This window comes from Ciconia boyciana, chromosome 22, assembly GCF_034638445.1.
Source record: "Ciconia boyciana chromosome 22, ASM3463844v1, whole genome shotgun sequence".
Lineage (NCBI taxonomy): Eukaryota > Metazoa > Chordata > Aves > Ciconiiformes > Ciconiidae > Ciconia > Ciconia boyciana.
In genome coordinates, this window is record NC_132955.1 from 452251 (window position 1) to 468360 (window position 16110).

The window sequence follows — 16110 nt, forward strand, 5'->3', positions numbered from 1 at the left end:
TCCTGGAGAGCGGCCAGGCTCTCTGCCAGGGACCTGCTCCTGGGAAGGGCAGGGGTGCCCAGGGGCTCGCCCCTTTCCACAATAAATGCCCCGTCTGGAGACTGCGTCAGTGCCTGTTCTTAACGCAGCTGGTGGCCAGAGTCCAGCTCAGGATCTTACCACCCACTCGGGTGTCTGCTGAGATGGGGGAATTTTCTACTTTGCTCTTCATTTTATCATCTTCTGTCATGAGCCAACAGCAAGGACAGTGTCCACAAGTCCCACCGGACAGACGCAGACAGACCCCATTTGTATTTAATTCATATTTATGAAAACACTTTCCAGACATCAGTTCGTAACAGTGCACCTGCTGCTGTTCCTGGTGCACCAGCTCCATCGCCTCACAGGCCCGAGGGAAGCTCCTTCCCGCTCGGCAGCCGGCTCGTTCCTGCCTGCGCAGAGCGAGATGAGGGCGGCAGGGAGCAGGGCAGCCCCGGGGCGGCGGGCTCGGCCCCGCGCGTTGTCAGGGCTGGAGGACGGCGTGGTGGCTGGGGCGGGGATGTGTTGTGACCGGGACGCGGTGGGCTGTGGTTCGGGTCGTGGCGGGGCGCCGGCGGGGCCTGGTTCTGCCTGCGCGGGTTCAGCTGGGAGCGAAGCCGTGAAGGACGCGGCGCCTCGCACGCGTCCTGCAGCTGGGGCCGGGCTTGGGCAAACGGGCTGGGAACGGCGGGGAGGGGGCCGGGGGGGCACAGGGAGGGAGGGAGGGGGAGGACGAGCGTGGGACGGGCCTGCCCTCCCGTACAGAGGCAGCAGGTACCCGGCCCCGGCGCACGGCCGAGGGGCGCGGGCGGGGGCCGGGCACCCGGCTGGCTCAGCCCGAGGGCGCTGGCTGCCCCCAGGGCCGGCGCCGTCCTCCCGGGAGGTGCAGGGGCTCTCGTCCGCCCCGGGGCAGCAGGCACTTGGTTGAGGTAGTTCACGAAGTCACTCTCGGCCAGCCGGCTACTGGGGAGAGAAGCGGCAATGAGCTGGGGCCCGTCGGGAGCGCCGCGGGGCCACCGGCAGCGGGATCGGCCCCCCGCCCCTTACCATCCGGCCGAAGTCGTCGGCGAAGGTCACCCCCTTGCTCAGCCGCTGCTCCTGCGAGCCGGTGCTGCTGCCGCTCAGCGAGTTACGGCGCATGATGCCTGCGGGGACAGACTGGCCCTGAGCCGGGGGGCACCGATGGGGGCACCGATGGGGGCGCGGAGCTGCGCCCCGCGCAGGCCCGACCCGGCCCCGGGGTCCCCGTCCCGCGGCCCCCGCCCAGCCCGCAGGGGCCCAGGGAGGGAGCTGGGGCAGCGGGGGCTGGCACCTGGGGGCTGCGCCAGCTCCGGGCGCTGCAGGCTGTTGCGGCGGGAGGGGTTGAAGCTGCCCTTGGAGAGGCGTCGCTGGCGGCTGGAGAGCACGGCGGCGGGGGAGACGATGCCCAGCGGCGGCTGCTTCCCCATGCGCAGGTACAGCTCCTCGATTTCCTTCTTCTGGGCGCTCTGCAGCAGCTGCACCTCGGCCAGGTGCCTGGGCAGGAGATGAGGGCTGGCAGCTGAGCCGTGCGCCCCGCCGCCCCCGGGTGCAGCCCACCACCCTGCTCCCCCTCTCGCCGCGGCGGCTCGCCACAGGGCTGCTCACTTCTGGCGCAGGTTCTGCAGCTCCTCCCAGATCTCCTCGTCCTCGCTCTCGGTGTCGTCGCTGCTCAGGTAGGACAAGCTGCGGGAGTAGCTCAGCCACACCTGGCCCAGCACCGCCTGCGGCGCGCTGTCTGCGCCCTCCTCCCCGGGGCCGTCCCGATCGCTCTCCACCGGCACCACCGCGCCCTCCTCAGCCAGAGCCTCCTCAGCCTCGGGGTCCTGCTCCGCCGTCTCCAGCGCCGAGTCCGAGTCGCTGCTCGAGCTGCCCCCTGTGTCGGGGGCCGCGGGCAGGGGGGAGCCGCTTGCTGCCAGCTCCGCACCGCGCTCCTCACCCTCGCTGCTGCCCTCGCTGCTGGCCGGCACTGGGGCGGTTGTAGCCGGGTCCTTGATCGGCATCACCTGGAACCGGCCCAGGACCTGGGGCTTGGCTTCTGCCGGGCACAGGGGGCACTTGTTGGGGTTTGGGGCACATGGGCTGGCAGGGACGTTGCGGTGCCCCAGCACAGACGCGGCTGCGCAGCACAGCTTCGGCCCTTCCCCGCCTCACCTTCGTTGATGGGCGAGAGCCAGGCCTTGGGCATGCCGGGGGCTGGCGACTCCGAGATAATGAGGGGGTGGCTGGGGCTGGGGGAGTCGGGCGGCACCTGCAGGCACCCCAGCACCGTCAGGCGCCTCAACCCCGGTCCCCCCACGTCTCCTGCCCTGCCCCGCTGCTGCTCCCGTGCCCTGGGACCCACCGCCCGCCAGCCCTCCCCGCACCCCAGGGGCTCCCTGTCCCACCTCAGGGCAGCATCTGCAGCGACAACCCAGCCCCCTGCCGCGCTGAGCCCCACCTCGAGCGGCCCCGGGAAGGCCCTGCCACCCCCGTACTCACCATGCTGCCCTCCCAGCTCCCCAGCGTGGACGTGCTCAGCGATGGCAGGGGACTCCCCGCAGCCTCGCTGCCCGCAGGGCACGGCGGGGCCGGTGCAGGGGGAGGGAATGGCACGGGCCCCCCGGCAGCGGGGACGTCAGCCCCCGCTGACTCCAGGGTCCCACCGCAGGCCGGGGCTGGCTTGGCCATGCTGGCAGGGTCGGGGTAGACGAAGCGCGGGGGCCCCAGGACGAGGCTCTGCGGCCGCGGCAGCAGCGGGGGGTAGAGGTGCCCGCCCGAGCTGGCGATGGAGGAGACGGCGGGCAGCAGCGTGTGGGCCACGCTCATCACTGCCAGGGAGAAGACGTTGGCCAGGGACAGGAGGGGGGCGGTGGGGGACCAGGGCGTGCTGGTCACAGGGGGGCTCAGGGGGCTGCTGGGCCCGCTGGGGACAGGGGACGTGGGGAGCGGCAGCGGGGACAGGATGGCTTGGGGCAGGGCCGGGGGGACAGGCCCCCCCGGGGTGCTCGGGGGGCTCTGCGGGAATGCCATTGACGCCGTCAGCCACGAGGGAGCCGTCGAGACGAGGGGCCAGGTCTGCACAGAGCCTGCGGAGAGAGGAGTGCCAGGAGCGGCCCCTGACCCCCACGAGCCCCCCCCGCCCAGGCAGCTCCGAGCCCCGTGCCGGCGGGGACCGGCCGAGGCGCAGCGGCCGCGCAGGCTGCGGCCGGCAGCCCCGGAGGGACAGACGTTGCCTGGCCCTGCCGGGGCTGGTACCTGCGGGGGAGCGCTGCAGCGTCGGCCACAGCTCAGGGGCTGGGGCTGCCGGCGGCTCCGCAGGGCTGGCGAGGCTGCTGTCCCACGGGGAGCTGCTCAGCGACGGCAGGACAGGGGACTGGACCGAGAGGCTGGGACTGGCGCAGCCCAGGTCTGCGGCACAGGGGTGACAGCCGACGCTCAGCCGAGGCAGGACGCGTCCCGCGGGACCCCCCGGGCTCAGCCGGGGCCGTCACCCGCCCTGCACGGGGCTGGCGGGGGGGGGACACGGGAAGGGCCCACAGAGGGGCAGAGACATACCGCTGAGGGAGGACGAAGAGGAGATGGAGCGAGAGAGCTCCTGTGGCTGCAGCTCCGCCTGCCAAGAGGGATGTGGCTGAGCCCAGCACCGGGGCAGAGACCTCGGACAGCCTGAGCCGTGTCCCCGCTGGTCCCCACCCCAGCCCCACCGCGTGCAGGGACAGGAGCCGGCGGCTCCGCTGGGCGGGGGCACACCACGACCCGTCACAGGAGCGGGCAAGTGACCCGGAGCCGCGGGCACGGGGACCGCTCCTGCCCAGGGCTGGAGGAGCCTGCACCCCCGGCCCCCTCCCCGCTGGGCTCCCCAGGGCCGGGCAGCACCCCCAGCCGCACCCAGCGTCGGCCGTTTCCCCAGCGCTGGCGGGGCCGGGCTGGGTACTCACGGGGCTGCCCGCGCCGTGCTCGGCCTCGGGGCTCTCGGGCAGCTCGGCAGCGCCGTGCCCGTCCTTGCGCAGCAGGGTCTCCACGCGGTGGATGATGTCCCGGATGCGGTGGACGAAGCCGTCCCGCTCTGACTTGAGGATGAACTCCTTGTGGACCTAGGGGTGGCCGGGCCAGTCAGCACCCAGCACGGCCGGGCAGGCCCCCATCCTCAGCCCCGCCCCGTGCTCACCATGACGGCCGCAATTTCCTCCGGGTTGTCCCCGTCCAGGTCAAACTTGAAGGTCACCATCTTGTTGTTGTAGGTCTGCAGCTGGCACTCCACCACCCGGTCGTTCTTGTCGGAGATCTGTGGGCGGCAGGGCCGGCTCAGCTCGGGGAGCACCCGCCCACCCGCCCGGCACCCGCGGCACTCACGTTGGTGATGCGCAGCCTGGACCGGGCTCGGCGCCGCAGCAGCTTCCCCGAGGTCCTCTTGGGCGGCAGCTTGGCACTCCACTCGCTGGCTGAGAGCCCCTCGTAGCCATCGCTCATGCCGGATGCCACGTCCGAGGTGTAGCTGCGGGAAGCCCCAGCGCCAGAGCATCAGCGCAGCCGTTCCCAGCCACCGCGCTCCCCATCCAGCCCCCCCCAGCCCACCGCGGCCTCACCTGTCCACCGGGGAGGAGAAGCCGCTGGCGGGGCGGAGGTGCTCGGTGGGCAGCTGCACCGCGATGCTCTGCGGGGAGAGGACGGCATGAGCCGGCACCACGGCCGCCCCGACCCCCAGCCCCGTGGGGCCCCGCTCACCGTGGGGAAGCAGCGTGCGGGGCGGGTGGGCGGTGGGCTGGCGGGGTCCCCTGCCGAGAAGCTGCGATGGGCCGCGTCCGGGGAGTCCAGGAAGCCGGAGGAGCTCAGGTAGCCGTCTGTCTCACAGTCGGCTGCGGAGGAGTGCTTGCGTGAGCGTGGCTGGAGACGAAGCCGCCTTCCCAGCTTGCACCCCCAGGAAACGGCTTTGGGGCTGGACGCACAGCACGGCTGGAGGTGGGGAGGGACCCCCCTGCCCGGTTCCCACCCCGGGTCACCCTGCTGTCCCCCCGTCCGGCGCCTACGCACAGGTGGCCGAGGAGTAGCTGGTGTGCTGGTAGGCGAAGTGCTGGTGCTGGTCAGCCTCTGGCTCCTCGGGCTCCGGGGGGAAGCTGCTGCTGAAGACGGAGTCCCCGGAGCCGGGGGCGGCCAGGGCTGGTGCACCAGGTGGCAGCGGGGACTTGAGCTCCTCCAGCAGCCGCAGGACACCCGGTGGCTGCTCTGGCTCTGCGGGCAACGGCACATCCTGGGTGCGCTTCAGCTTCTCCCGCTTGCGCTTGATGGCGACCACGCGGTCCCGCACCGCTTTGGCCACTAGCTTGTAGTCGGCCTCACAGACGAAGCCCAGGACCACCTGTGCGGGAGAGGGCTCATCACGTCAGAGCGCAGGGACCCCGCGGCGCTCAGGGTCCCTCCGTCCCTGCACCCACCATCTCCTGGGCCACCTCCTCCGCCACGTCCTTGTAGAGCTCGAAGAGGAACTCGATGGCATTGTTGTCCTTGTACTTGCCATGCAGCTTCTTCGTGTCGTCCATGCGCAGCCAGAGCTTGAGCCCAGACTTGATGCCGTCGTCCTCCTCAGCCAGCTCCACGTGCACCCCCGTGTCCTCCTGGAAGAAGGAGTGCTCCAGCAGGTCCTGGATGGTGTACCTGCAGGGAGCACGGCTCAGCGCGGGGCCGGGGGCTGGGGGAGACTCTGCCGCCCAGGCCCCCACTCCCCCCCACCTCTCGTTCTTGTCCATGCGGATGCAGCCCTCGATGATCTCCTTCAGCTCCGGAACCTTCACCTTGTAGAAGCTGCTGGGCTTCAGGCCCTGGGGGTGACGGGCATCAGTGCCTCCTGTGCCAGACCCTGCCGCAGCGCCGGGTTCTAGGGCCCGGGGCTGAACCCAGGCTCTGCGGGACCGCGGGGCTGCCGGACGCTACCCAGGCAGCTGCGGCCCCACAGCCCCCAGCGCCCCAGGCATAGCTCCACCGGCAGCGGGCGACATGTGGGGACAGGGCTCCCAGCCCAGGGCTCCACCAGCCTGGCCGCGGCTCCCATGGCCAGGCCACGCATGCCTGCGCGGGCAGCCGGGGCCAGGACGCCCCCGGGCTCCAGGTTTCCACCCCAGCAGGCAGGAGCAGGCAGGAGCAGGCAGGAGCCAGCCGGGACCGGCTGGGGCAGCCGTGGTGCCCCAGGCAGGGACGGCTGAGCCGACCCGCTCCCGTTCCACCCCATTAATATGCTGGCAGCGCCTGGCATGGGGCGAAGGACCAAGCCTTGCCCCCCCTGCCCTCCGCAGGCCCCCCACCCTGGCACAGCACCCTCTCACCACATAGACTATTTTTTAGCTGCTTGCACAACATGTATGGTGACACATTCTGGGGAGCAGCGAGGCCCGACAGCTCCATCTGACCGGCCCCCCCACGCCCCTCGCCCTGGCTCCCATGCCCACCGCACCAGCCAGCAGCGTTGTCCCCAGCCTGGGGGCCGGGGCTGCTCACCGAGGTGACCTTGCGGTAGATCTGGGCGGCGTTCTGGCACTCGGAGTAGGGGTACTCTGAGGTGGCCATCTCCAGCATGCACATCCCGAAGGCATATACATCCACCGCCTCATCGTACTTCTCCTCGTACATCTCTGGTGCCATGAACTCGGGGGTGCCTGGGGGCAGCAGCGGGGCTCAGCACCCCTGGGGCGCCGACCCACCCACGACCACCACGGGACGGCCGCAAGCCCGGCCCCACTGAGACCCCACCTATGACGCTCTTGGCGAAGGAGGCTCGCTTGAGCGTGGCCAGGCCCAGGTCCCCGATCTTGACGGAGCCGGTGGGGCCCGTGATGAAGATGTTGTCGCACTTGAGGTCGCGGTGGATGATGGGGGGCGAGCGGGTGTGCAGGAAATGCAGCCCCTTGAGGATCTGCCGGCTCCAGCGCTGCAGTACCTTCAGCTTCATCTCCTTGAACCGCTTCAGATAGCTGCCGGGGGGCCCACGGGGCTTGGACCCATGGGGCTCAGCCCCATGCCTCGGCCCCGGCCCCAGCCCACCCTTCTCCCACCGCCATGCTGAGCCCATCGGAAGGTGGGTGCCCACACAGAGCGAGCGGCAAAGAGCGTCTTGGAGTCAGGGGCTCCCGGTCCCCTCCCTGGCTGGGCTCTGCACTGGCAGCCCAGAAAACACAGCCCAGGAGGAGCCGAGCTCCCTCAGCCGCCGGTGCCAGGAGCCAGCCAGGGCGAGTGGCCAGTGCTGCCGCCCCACTCGGCACCCGGGTGCCCGGGCCACACCATCCCCGTGCAGGACAGTGCCAATGAAGCTCCCAGGTCTCCAAACATCCAGCAGCGACCCCCGATTTCTGTCTCCAGCTCCCAGCCCTGCCCCGTCATCCGCCCAGATCCCGCCTGAGCCCACCACAGCCCGTCAGCCCCACCCAAACGCCCACGTCAAGTGCCCAGGCGGGGGTGCAGACCTGCCCCTCACCTCCCTGTCACCTCCGGGACCCCGTCCCCTCCGCTGCGCACCCCGACCTGGCGGTCCCTGCTCACGTTTTCAGGGTGCCAGACGTCATGAGCTCTGTGACCAGCACGATGCAGATCTGGCCTTTGACGGATGACTTCCAGGAATCGTAGAAGCGGACGATGTTGGGATGCTGCAGCCCCTTCAGCATCTCCACCTCCTCGCTGAAGCGCTGCCGCTCTGTCTTCGACAGCTTCCGCGTCTGCGGGCGCCAGTGGGGAGGTGAGGGGGACACGCAGGGCCCCCAGCAAGCGCAGGGGCCCAGCAAGCCCTGATTACAAGAGACCCTCACGTCCTCGTCCCTGCTCCCTACGTAGGAGGCAGCGGGGGCTGCTGTCAGACCTGCTGTCCCCCGGCACAGGGGCTGACGTGGGGCTGGGGCCGTCCCAGACCACGGTCTCACCCCACCCGGCCGGTCCCTGCACCCCAGCCCCCTGCGCAGCGCTGCCCTGGATGGAGCCGCTCTCCCCCGGTTTGGGGAGGGATGGCCGAAGTCTCCCACAACAGCCGGTGCACCGAGAAGCCCGGGCGCTTCCCTGCCGTGAAAGCTGCCCCGTGCCGGGGCCGCCCGTCCCCGCTCCCGCTGCTCTTGGCCCCCAGCGGTGCCCACACCCCCCCCGCAGGACGGGGACCCCCAGCCTGCGGCCACCCCGCCGAGGGGACGCGCGGGGGCTCCGCAACGGCCGCCGCCCGCCAGCGTGCCCCGCGCAGACCCGACGGCCGCGGCCCCTCTGCCCCCGGGACAGCCCTGCCCCCCGCCGGGGCACCACCGGCTCCCCGCAGCGGGCACCGGCATGGCAGGGTGCCGGGCCAGCCTCAATGAGGCCTTTGTTGGGGAAAGCAGGCGGGGGAGGCTCCAGCCCAGGTTTTTCCATGTTCCTCCTGCTCGAGTTAATTAAAGTGGAAACCGAAGCCGAGCGCTGACACGGGCACCTAGCAGAGCTGGGGCCGGGGCCAGCGGGGAGGACGCAGACCCCTGGTCCTGGAGGGACACGGCCCTGCAGCGCAGGAGGGGGCAGCCAGCCAGCCAGCCCCAGGAGCCGGGTCCTGCCCCGAGCCCGGGCAGCTGCGAGTGCCGAGTTGCGGGCAGGAGCAGAGCAGGAGCAGAGCAGAGCAGGAGCAGAGCAGGAGCAGAAGCAGGAGCAGAGCAGAGCAGGAGCAGAGCAGAGCAGGAGCGGAAGCGGAAGCAGAAGCAGAAGCAGGAGCAGGAGCAGGAGCAGGAGCAGGAGCAGGAGCAGGAGCAGAGCAGCACCCCTGCAACGACCCCACTGCAGCCCAGGGCCCCAAAGGGCCCAGCCACTGCAGAGCCTGGGGGCCACCCAGCCAGGACCCCCGTCCAGTCCACGCTCACGGGGCCAAGGAAAACCGAGCTGCCGCAGGCAGCCGCTGCGCTCCTGCCGGCAGGCGCTGCCAGAGCCGTGCTCCGCTCCTTGGCCGGCAGCCGCCATCCATCAGCCCAGGCAGCTTTTGTAATATTTTCATTGCATCACGGCCGGCCCCACGGCCTGGCTGGAGCCGCTCCATAATCCCCTCTGCTTTTAACACACGCTCAGGGACCCGGCTCAGCCCAGATGAGAACCTGAGCCCTGCTGCAGCGGGATGAATGGCACCTTTCATACCCGAGGAGGAAAACAGCAACCGAAGCCCCTGCGCGGCCCAGCGGCACGCCGGCTACCCTGCCCAGCGCCACGGCAGCCCTCAGAGCCCCTGGCCCCCCACTCCCCACCGAGGAGCCCAGAGGCTTCACTGTGCCCCGCAAACCTGCAAGGGCACAGGGGAAGCTGGCACGGGCTACGAACAGGGGCAGGGAGGGAGCCATGGGCAGCCACAGCTCTCTCAGCTTGGCGAGAGGGGACCCCCGCTTGGAGCGGTCGTGCCAGCGCGGCCCCCGCCATGACAGCCCCAACCCCAGGCAGAACCCCCGGCATGAGACCACCTCTCCCAGGGTGCCTGGAGCAAGGCCCGGGGGACCCAAGCTCGTCCCCCAGGCCTGTGCCAGGGCTGCTGGGCTCTCCTGGCACCATTCCTCCCGCACGACCGAAGTGGCAGCCGGTCCCACGGCCAGGCACCCCGACACGCTCCCCACCGGGTGCCAGCAGCGGGGAGCTGAGCCCAGTCTGACCCCAGCCCAGCCAGAGGAGCTGCTCGTCAGGGACTGGGCACCCGGGAGGGCAGGGCGGGCAGGGCAGGCAGGGCTCCACACAGCAGGCAGGGACACCGTGTCCTTTCCTAGCAGCACCTCGCGCAGGGCAGAGCAGGACGCTGGGGATGGCAGCGTGGGGCCGGGTGAGGAGCGGGGTGGCAGCAGTCCAGCCCCATCCCGCGAGCCAGGAGCTGGCTGCCGGGGAGCCCGGCACGGCCAACGGCGGGAGCCGAGGCCAGCATGGGAGGAGGGAGGGCTGGGCACGGTGGCCCAGGACGGCTCTTGCCTCTGCGGCAAGAGGCTCTCCCCAGCGCGAGGAAGTGCCGGTGCTTGGCACAGGGTCCGCAGCCCTCACGGGGCTCTCCTGCTCCCACAGCCCGCACAGGGCCCCGGCTCCACGATGCCCCGGGGCAGGGGGGTCCCGGTGGCGGCCTGTGAAAGCCCCATTGTGCGGGGCCGAGAGTCGCGCCCAGAAAGGGGGGCACTCAGGCACCGGAAGGACATTCATAGCGACGCCGTGGTGGGGCACAGAGCAGGCGCTGGAGACCGCCCAGCACCCTCCCTCTGGCCATGGCCACAGCACCTCCAGCTGTGGGCAGGTCCCGAGCCCCCCGGCAGAGGAGCCGGCACTACGGCAGCAGCGGGTGCCCGCACCCCACGGCTCCTCCCCGTGGGTCTGCCCCCCACCGCTTGCTGAGCGGTGACCTTGTGCACGCTTGTAGGCGCACGAGCGTGCCCACACTCGCGTTCCCAAGCCCGCAGGACCCCCGTCGAGCAAATCCCCCCAGTCTCCTTGGTTCGTCTCCCGGACAGGCAGAGACCCCAGCCCCGTGCAGGATGAGCCCCGGGCGCTGCCCCAGGGCCTCGCCAGGCTCAGTCGCAGCACAATTCCCAACCACTGCAGGCAGGATGGGCTGGGCATGTGAGGGACAGGATTTTGGGAAGATGCAGGAATTTGGGAAGAAAGGTGCCCTGCAGCTCCCAGGGCAGCCGGCCAAGGTTACCTGCCTGACCTGGGCAAGGGAGCCGGGGGAGGCACAGCAGCGCCCACCGCCCAGGCTGCTCTCTCCCGCAGGGAGCCCGAGGGGACCCACAGGAAAACCGCTCACGGCCAGGTATTTACAGCTTGATCCCACTCCGGGCCTCTGGTTTCCTCCCTGCTTCCTCCTTCCCCACCACCCGCAGCACCTATCAACAGAAACAGTCCCCAGTCTAAAGCTGGAGAGCACAAACAGGTCACGGCGGGGCTGTGGGACGCGGGCAGGAGGCAAAGACAGACACCGCGTTCAGGACTGGGGGGCAGTGGCACGGGGGGACGGGGATGGGCAGGTCCCCAGAGGGGTCCCACAGGAAGGCAGGGGACAGGCAAAAACAGCCTGCAGGTCACCAGGCACTGGGGAGGGGAGGGCAGGGCGAGGACGGCACGGAGAGCTGGGATTTGGGATCGGGAGCCATCACGGCAGCTGGACGAGGCTCTCCGGAACAGAACAGGTCAGGGCTGAGGTTAGGTATTCATTTAGAATTGAAAGGCAATAAAAGGAGAACTGTGAAAGACACAGGACAAAGCTATTTTTAAAAGGGCAGAACCACAACCATTTTTATTTGCGGTTCCAAATCCCGTATTTGTGTCACAGTGTCTGATTCTTTGCATGATTGCTGAAAAAACCAAACTTTTAAAAGTCTGCTTCTGTGCTCTCAGCCCCTCGTGGGACGTGGATTTTGGGACAAGAGACACTGGATAAAGAGCAGTCAGTGGGATGGAGCCGAATACCGGGTGGGGAAGGGAGAGGGCTGGGGCGGGGGCAGGTACCGGGGCTGTGCGGGACGGGAGCGGGGCCGGGGCTGCCCGTGCCAGCCAGCCCTCAAGGGGCTCTCAGCTACAGCCGGGCTGCGCTCCCCTGGGAGGGTGACGGCGGGTGGCGGAGGGAGTCAGCTCTGCCAGGCGTCCCAGACACCACGGGACGCTCATGGGACGGTCCCTGGCAGGAGCTCGGTCTCTCCACACACGTCCCCCACCAGCTCCCCGTGGGCCAAGCGAACGGCTCCCACGGCTCCAGCCCGTGCCGGCCCGGCAGGCTCGTGGGGCAGGCAGCAGGGCCGGCATGTGCCTGCTGGACTCAGGGCACGGGAGCGTTTTTGCTTCCTGACCCCTTTTCCTCCACCTGGGAGGGTGCAGCCTTGTCCCCCTGGCAGCCACCTTGCAAGACACCAGAGCTGCCCACGCGCAGCTGCAGGCACGCCCTGCCTGCACCGCTGCCAGACCGCAGCCAGCTCTTTGCCAAACAGATCCCCGTGTGCAGGCGGCCCCTGCCCTGGGCTGCAGGACAGGCACCGGGGGCCGCATCCAGCCCCAGCGCACACGTGGGAGCTGCTCTGACACAGCCGGGGTGGAGACAGGGGCCCCACAGGGCAGCGCAGCCCGGCCGCGGGGACCAACAGCAGGGCAGGGAGCGAGCCGTGCTGCCAGCCCCGCTACACGTGCCGGCTGCCGGCGCAGGGGAGCTGGGGCACGTCTGCGACGAGGGGCTGAGACCCGCAGGGAGGGACACGGAGCCAGCCAGGCGGGAAGCGCCAGGCATGGCTGACTCATCCAGAGAAGTTCCTGGGCTCACCGAGGAGACCCCTTCCCTGCCAGCGGCTTCCCTCGCCGCCCAAAGGGACGCAGGACTCAAACGGAGCTCAGGAGCGTTCGGACAGAGCCGCAGGGCCATGCAAGGGAGGGAGCGCTGAGCCGGCTCTCGGCAGCCAGCTGAAGCAGTCGTGCAACCCACGAAGGCAGGCAGAGGCCCAAGGCCTCACCTTCCTCGCTAAGAGGCCGCAGTTGGCCCCTCCAGAAATCCCCCACCGCTCTCTCAGGATCTGTTCCCGCGCTACTGGGCCGCGGCCACCCCAAGGACCCAGCCCAGGCGGCCACCTGCAGCTGCACCGAGGTTTTAGGAACAAGACAACAAACTCGCAAGACACGTTTTTCTGTGTAAACAAGGACTTGGACCTTCCAGCCACAGCAGCCACCCCAGGGTCAGGAGCCTGTCGGAGACTTTGGACTTTGCCAAAGCCCCTCCCCAGGGGCTCCGAGGAGAAAAGGGAGCCCCACGGCACGGCTGCCCCTGTGCATCTCCGTGGACGAGATCAGGCCCATCAAAAGCAACGAGCAGGAGATGGTGTTGCGGAGCCACCACCTTCACCGCTGCCCTCAGCATCCTGCTGTTAGCATCCCGCTGCCGAGCTGCAGAGCAGCGAAGGGGACGGAGGAGTGCGGCGGCAGAGAGGAGATGGGGACGCTGCTCAGAGACCTGGAAAACCACAGGTCGGGGTGCTCCCAGCAGAGAGCCCCTGGCAGCATCGCAGAAACCACACGCAGGTGCCCGTGGACACCGCCGCAGCCAAGGACAAGCAGCCGGAGTGCACCAAGGTCGCACCGTACCCTGCTCCCGACTGACACCCAGCCCCAGGCTCGCCGCAGGCACGTGCCCCAGCGCACGCCGAGGCCTATCGGAGCAAAGCCCGGAGCCAGCTCCAGCACTGGCACGGGCACGCGTGCGGAGGCCGGTGCAGGAGAGGGCACCTCTGCCCTCGCTGCCCTTCCAAAGGGAAAGCCGCAAGCTGGCGGGCACCGAAAAGGCAGCGGGGTGCTCAGCGCCGGCCGCCGCTCCCGGATCCACCTGTAAACCCCCGGAGCGGGGACCGGCGGCGGGAGCGCGGCCGCCCCGGTGCGCTCCGTGGCGTGCAGGCAAACGGCTCGTGACGGGCAGGGAGCGGCGGCGCCGAGCGGGGAAGCCCGGGCCCGGGCCAAGCGCCCCGCGGGGCCCCGGGGCACCGGCAGAGGCGGGCGCAGCGCGGGGCGGCGAGAGGAGCCCGAGCCCGGCCGCAGCGCCCTGCCCCGCTCTGCCGCTGCCCCCGGCCGCGAGCCTGGCAGCCGCGGGGGCCCCGGCTCCCCGCGCTCTCCGGGCCGGGCTCCAGCCGGGGGGAGATGCCCCGCGGGCTCCCGCGCGGCGGCCCGGGCAGGCAGCGGCGGGCGGAGGGGCTCCGGGCCGGGCCGGGCCGGGGGAGGGGGGGGCTGCCCACGCCGGGGAAACCGGGCGGAGGAGGGCCCAACTGCCCCCGCCGACGCGCCCGCCCCCCCCCCCTCCGCCCCCGGGCCGGGGACCGGCGGGGCGCGGGCAGGGGGCGGGCAGGGGCAGAGGCGCGGGCGGCAGCGCGGCCCCGCGGGCGGCCGTACCTGCAGCTCGCACCAGGCCACCTCCACGGTGGTCTCCGTGTCCAGCCCCTTGTAGACGGTCTTGAAGGAGCCGCGGCCGATCTCGATGTCGAACTTGAGGAACCGGCCGTCGGGGGAGGTGGCGACCGCCCGCGTCTCCACCTCCTCGCTCTCCGTCTCCTCCGGCTCCCGGTGCCCGGCGGCGCCCGGCGGCGGCGGCGGCGGCGGCGGCGACCCCCCGCGGCCCCCGCCCGGCGGCGGGTAGCCCAGCAGCTCCAGCTCGGCCGAGCTCCGCCGGTTGAAGCGGGAGGAGGCGCGGCGGGAGTCGCGCCCCGAGGGCCGCCGGCCGCGGCTGCGGTGCGGGGCCCGCCCGGGGAGCCCCGGCCCCGGCTCCGGCTCCGGCTCCGGCGCGGAGCCGCCGCCCGCCCGCTCCGCCTCGGGCTGGGACATGGCTCCGGCGGCGGCGGGCTCGGCCGCCAGCATCGGCTCAGCGCGGCCCCGGGGCGGCCGCTCCCGCGCAGCTTCGCACCTGGTGCCGCTGCAGCCCGGAGCGCCCCGCCGAGCCCCGGCCCGGGCACCGGCCCCGGCCCCGGCCCCGCCGCGGCCCCGCCCCGCGGCCCCTCCCCCGCCCCGCCCGGGCCCGCCCCCGCGCGGCCGCCGCCCCCCGCCTGCGCCGCGCCGCCGGCCCCGCCACCGGGCACGGGCACGGGCACCGGCAGCGGCAGCGGGCACCGGCAGCGGCACCGGCACCGGCAGCGGCAGCGGGACGGGCGCCCAGCACTGCGGCAGCGGACACGGGCTGCGCCCAGCGGGCGAGCGCCCCGCGCCCCGGCACCGCCCACGGCCGCCCCGCAGCCCCGGCCCCGCAGCGCCGGCACCGACCCGGCCTGGCCCGCGGGGACGCTGGCGTGTGTGTGTCGTCCCCCCCGTCCTCCCCGGGCCGGGGGACACGGCCCCGCTCCCGCCCGGAGCTCCGGAGCCGCGCTGCCGTGGCGCTGAGCCGGGGCTCGCAGCCCTCCCCTCCCCGCAGGGCAGCCCCTTCCCCGCCGCCGCCCCCGAGGGGCTCCGGGCGATGGGGCGGCTGCAACTGAAGGCCCAGGCGGGGCGAGGCAGCCGAAGGAAAGTGCCTGGTTTAGAGATTTCCTCGGAGCTTCTGGCTCGGGGTTCCGGAGCTGCGTGTCCAGGAGAAGCCCCGTCCCACTCCCCGGGCTGCGGGACCGGCCCCCGCGCTGCCGGGCCCCCCAGACAGCCGCCCCTCTCCGGGTTTGCTGCGGTCCGAAATCCTGAAATTAGGGTCATGCAAACAGGAAGATACGAACGTGTGTGTCAGCCCTGCGCGAGCCAAAAGCCCGGACAAGAGCTTGTTGTCTCTGCAGGTTAAACGAGGAGGTTGTTCTACCCTCTGAGGCTGTTTACACAAAACACAAAGCAATTGAGGCCGGCGCTAATTTCTTTTCCCTAAGGTCAGATTGTTTCTACTCGGCGATACCAGAAACATTAAGGAGAGGATGGACACGGGAGCACAGCCATGTCCCCCTCAAACGCTAACCTGGCACACGCAGGGTGATGCCGGGCGATGCGGGGCTGCTGGATCCGCAGTACAGCTGCAGGCCCCGTCCCGCACGGCCGCAGCCCACAAACACCCCTGTCCGGCGGGAGGATAGGGAGAAGCATTTAATGAACTGTCGTTCCTACAGAAGCCCTGGCTCGGCTGAGTGTCACGGTGCTGATCTCCCGTGTGCAGGCAGGCTCTGCTCCCTCCGCGTGGGCCAGCTCATCCAGCCCTGCTCTCCAGCTCACCGGAGGAGCCAGGTACCACCTCCCCAGGAAGGGGTTTGACCGACGTCTCCTTGCTGAGAGCCGCTCGCCTGCAGCGCAGGCTGGTGAGCAGAGAGCAGTTGACCACGTGCTCACCCATCCCTGTGCTCCCTGGAGCGTGCGTGGGGCATGGTCCTGCGGGAACAGCCACCGCGGGCTGAACAACACGTGTTCAGTGCCTGCCCTCCCGCAGGGCTCTGCCTGCTGCCGGCGGGAGAGGCTGCCCCTTGGCCGGAGCCCCGGGCATCCATGGCTGCCAGAGACAAAAGGCCGGGACAGATGGCTGATGGGTGCGGTGCTCGCGCCGGCCCTGACGTGGGAGACTCTCATGTTGTAAGATGCGACACGGTTTGACTCAGCTCTGCCAAACAACAGACTCCGTTCCGATGCACCCTGCCCCAGACCTGCCCAGAACCTGCCTGCTTCTCACCAGAT

The 16110-nt window shown here is 70.9% G+C and overlaps 1 protein-coding gene across 3 annotated transcripts; it reads right to left on the minus strand.

The window, feature by feature from the left end:
• Positions 1 to 274: 274 nt before the first annotated feature.
• On the minus strand, positions 275 to 14439 carry WNK4 (WNK lysine deficient protein kinase 4). 3 transcript variants are annotated; one of them, XM_072886177.1, is made up of 20 exons: positions 13879 to 14439; positions 7546 to 7718; positions 6760 to 6980; positions 6508 to 6665; positions 5746 to 5834; positions 5451 to 5670; positions 5050 to 5374; positions 4744 to 4874; positions 4605 to 4672; positions 4372 to 4513; positions 4187 to 4303; positions 3957 to 4112; positions 3574 to 3631; positions 3274 to 3426; positions 2518 to 3104; positions 2191 to 2287; positions 1645 to 2074; positions 1331 to 1533; positions 1066 to 1163; positions 275 to 978 (listed from the first exon to the last, which is right to left on the minus strand). In XM_072886177.1, exons 1-20 carry the CDS (start codon positions 14338 to 14340, stop codon positions 961 to 963), a joined length of 3906 nt encoding a protein of 1301 aa, XP_072742278.1. In that variant the 5' UTR covers positions 14341 to 14439; the 3' UTR covers positions 275 to 960. The 3 variants fall into 3 exon arrangements, with proteins under 3 accessions (XP_072742278.1, XP_072742279.1, XP_072742280.1); XM_072886178.1 differs by having other exon boundaries at positions 275 to 981; XM_072886179.1 differs by lacking the exons at positions 275 to 978; positions 1066 to 1163; positions 1331 to 1533 and having other exon boundaries at positions 1838 to 2042.
• Between the last annotated feature and the right edge of the window lie 1671 nt (positions 14440 to 16110).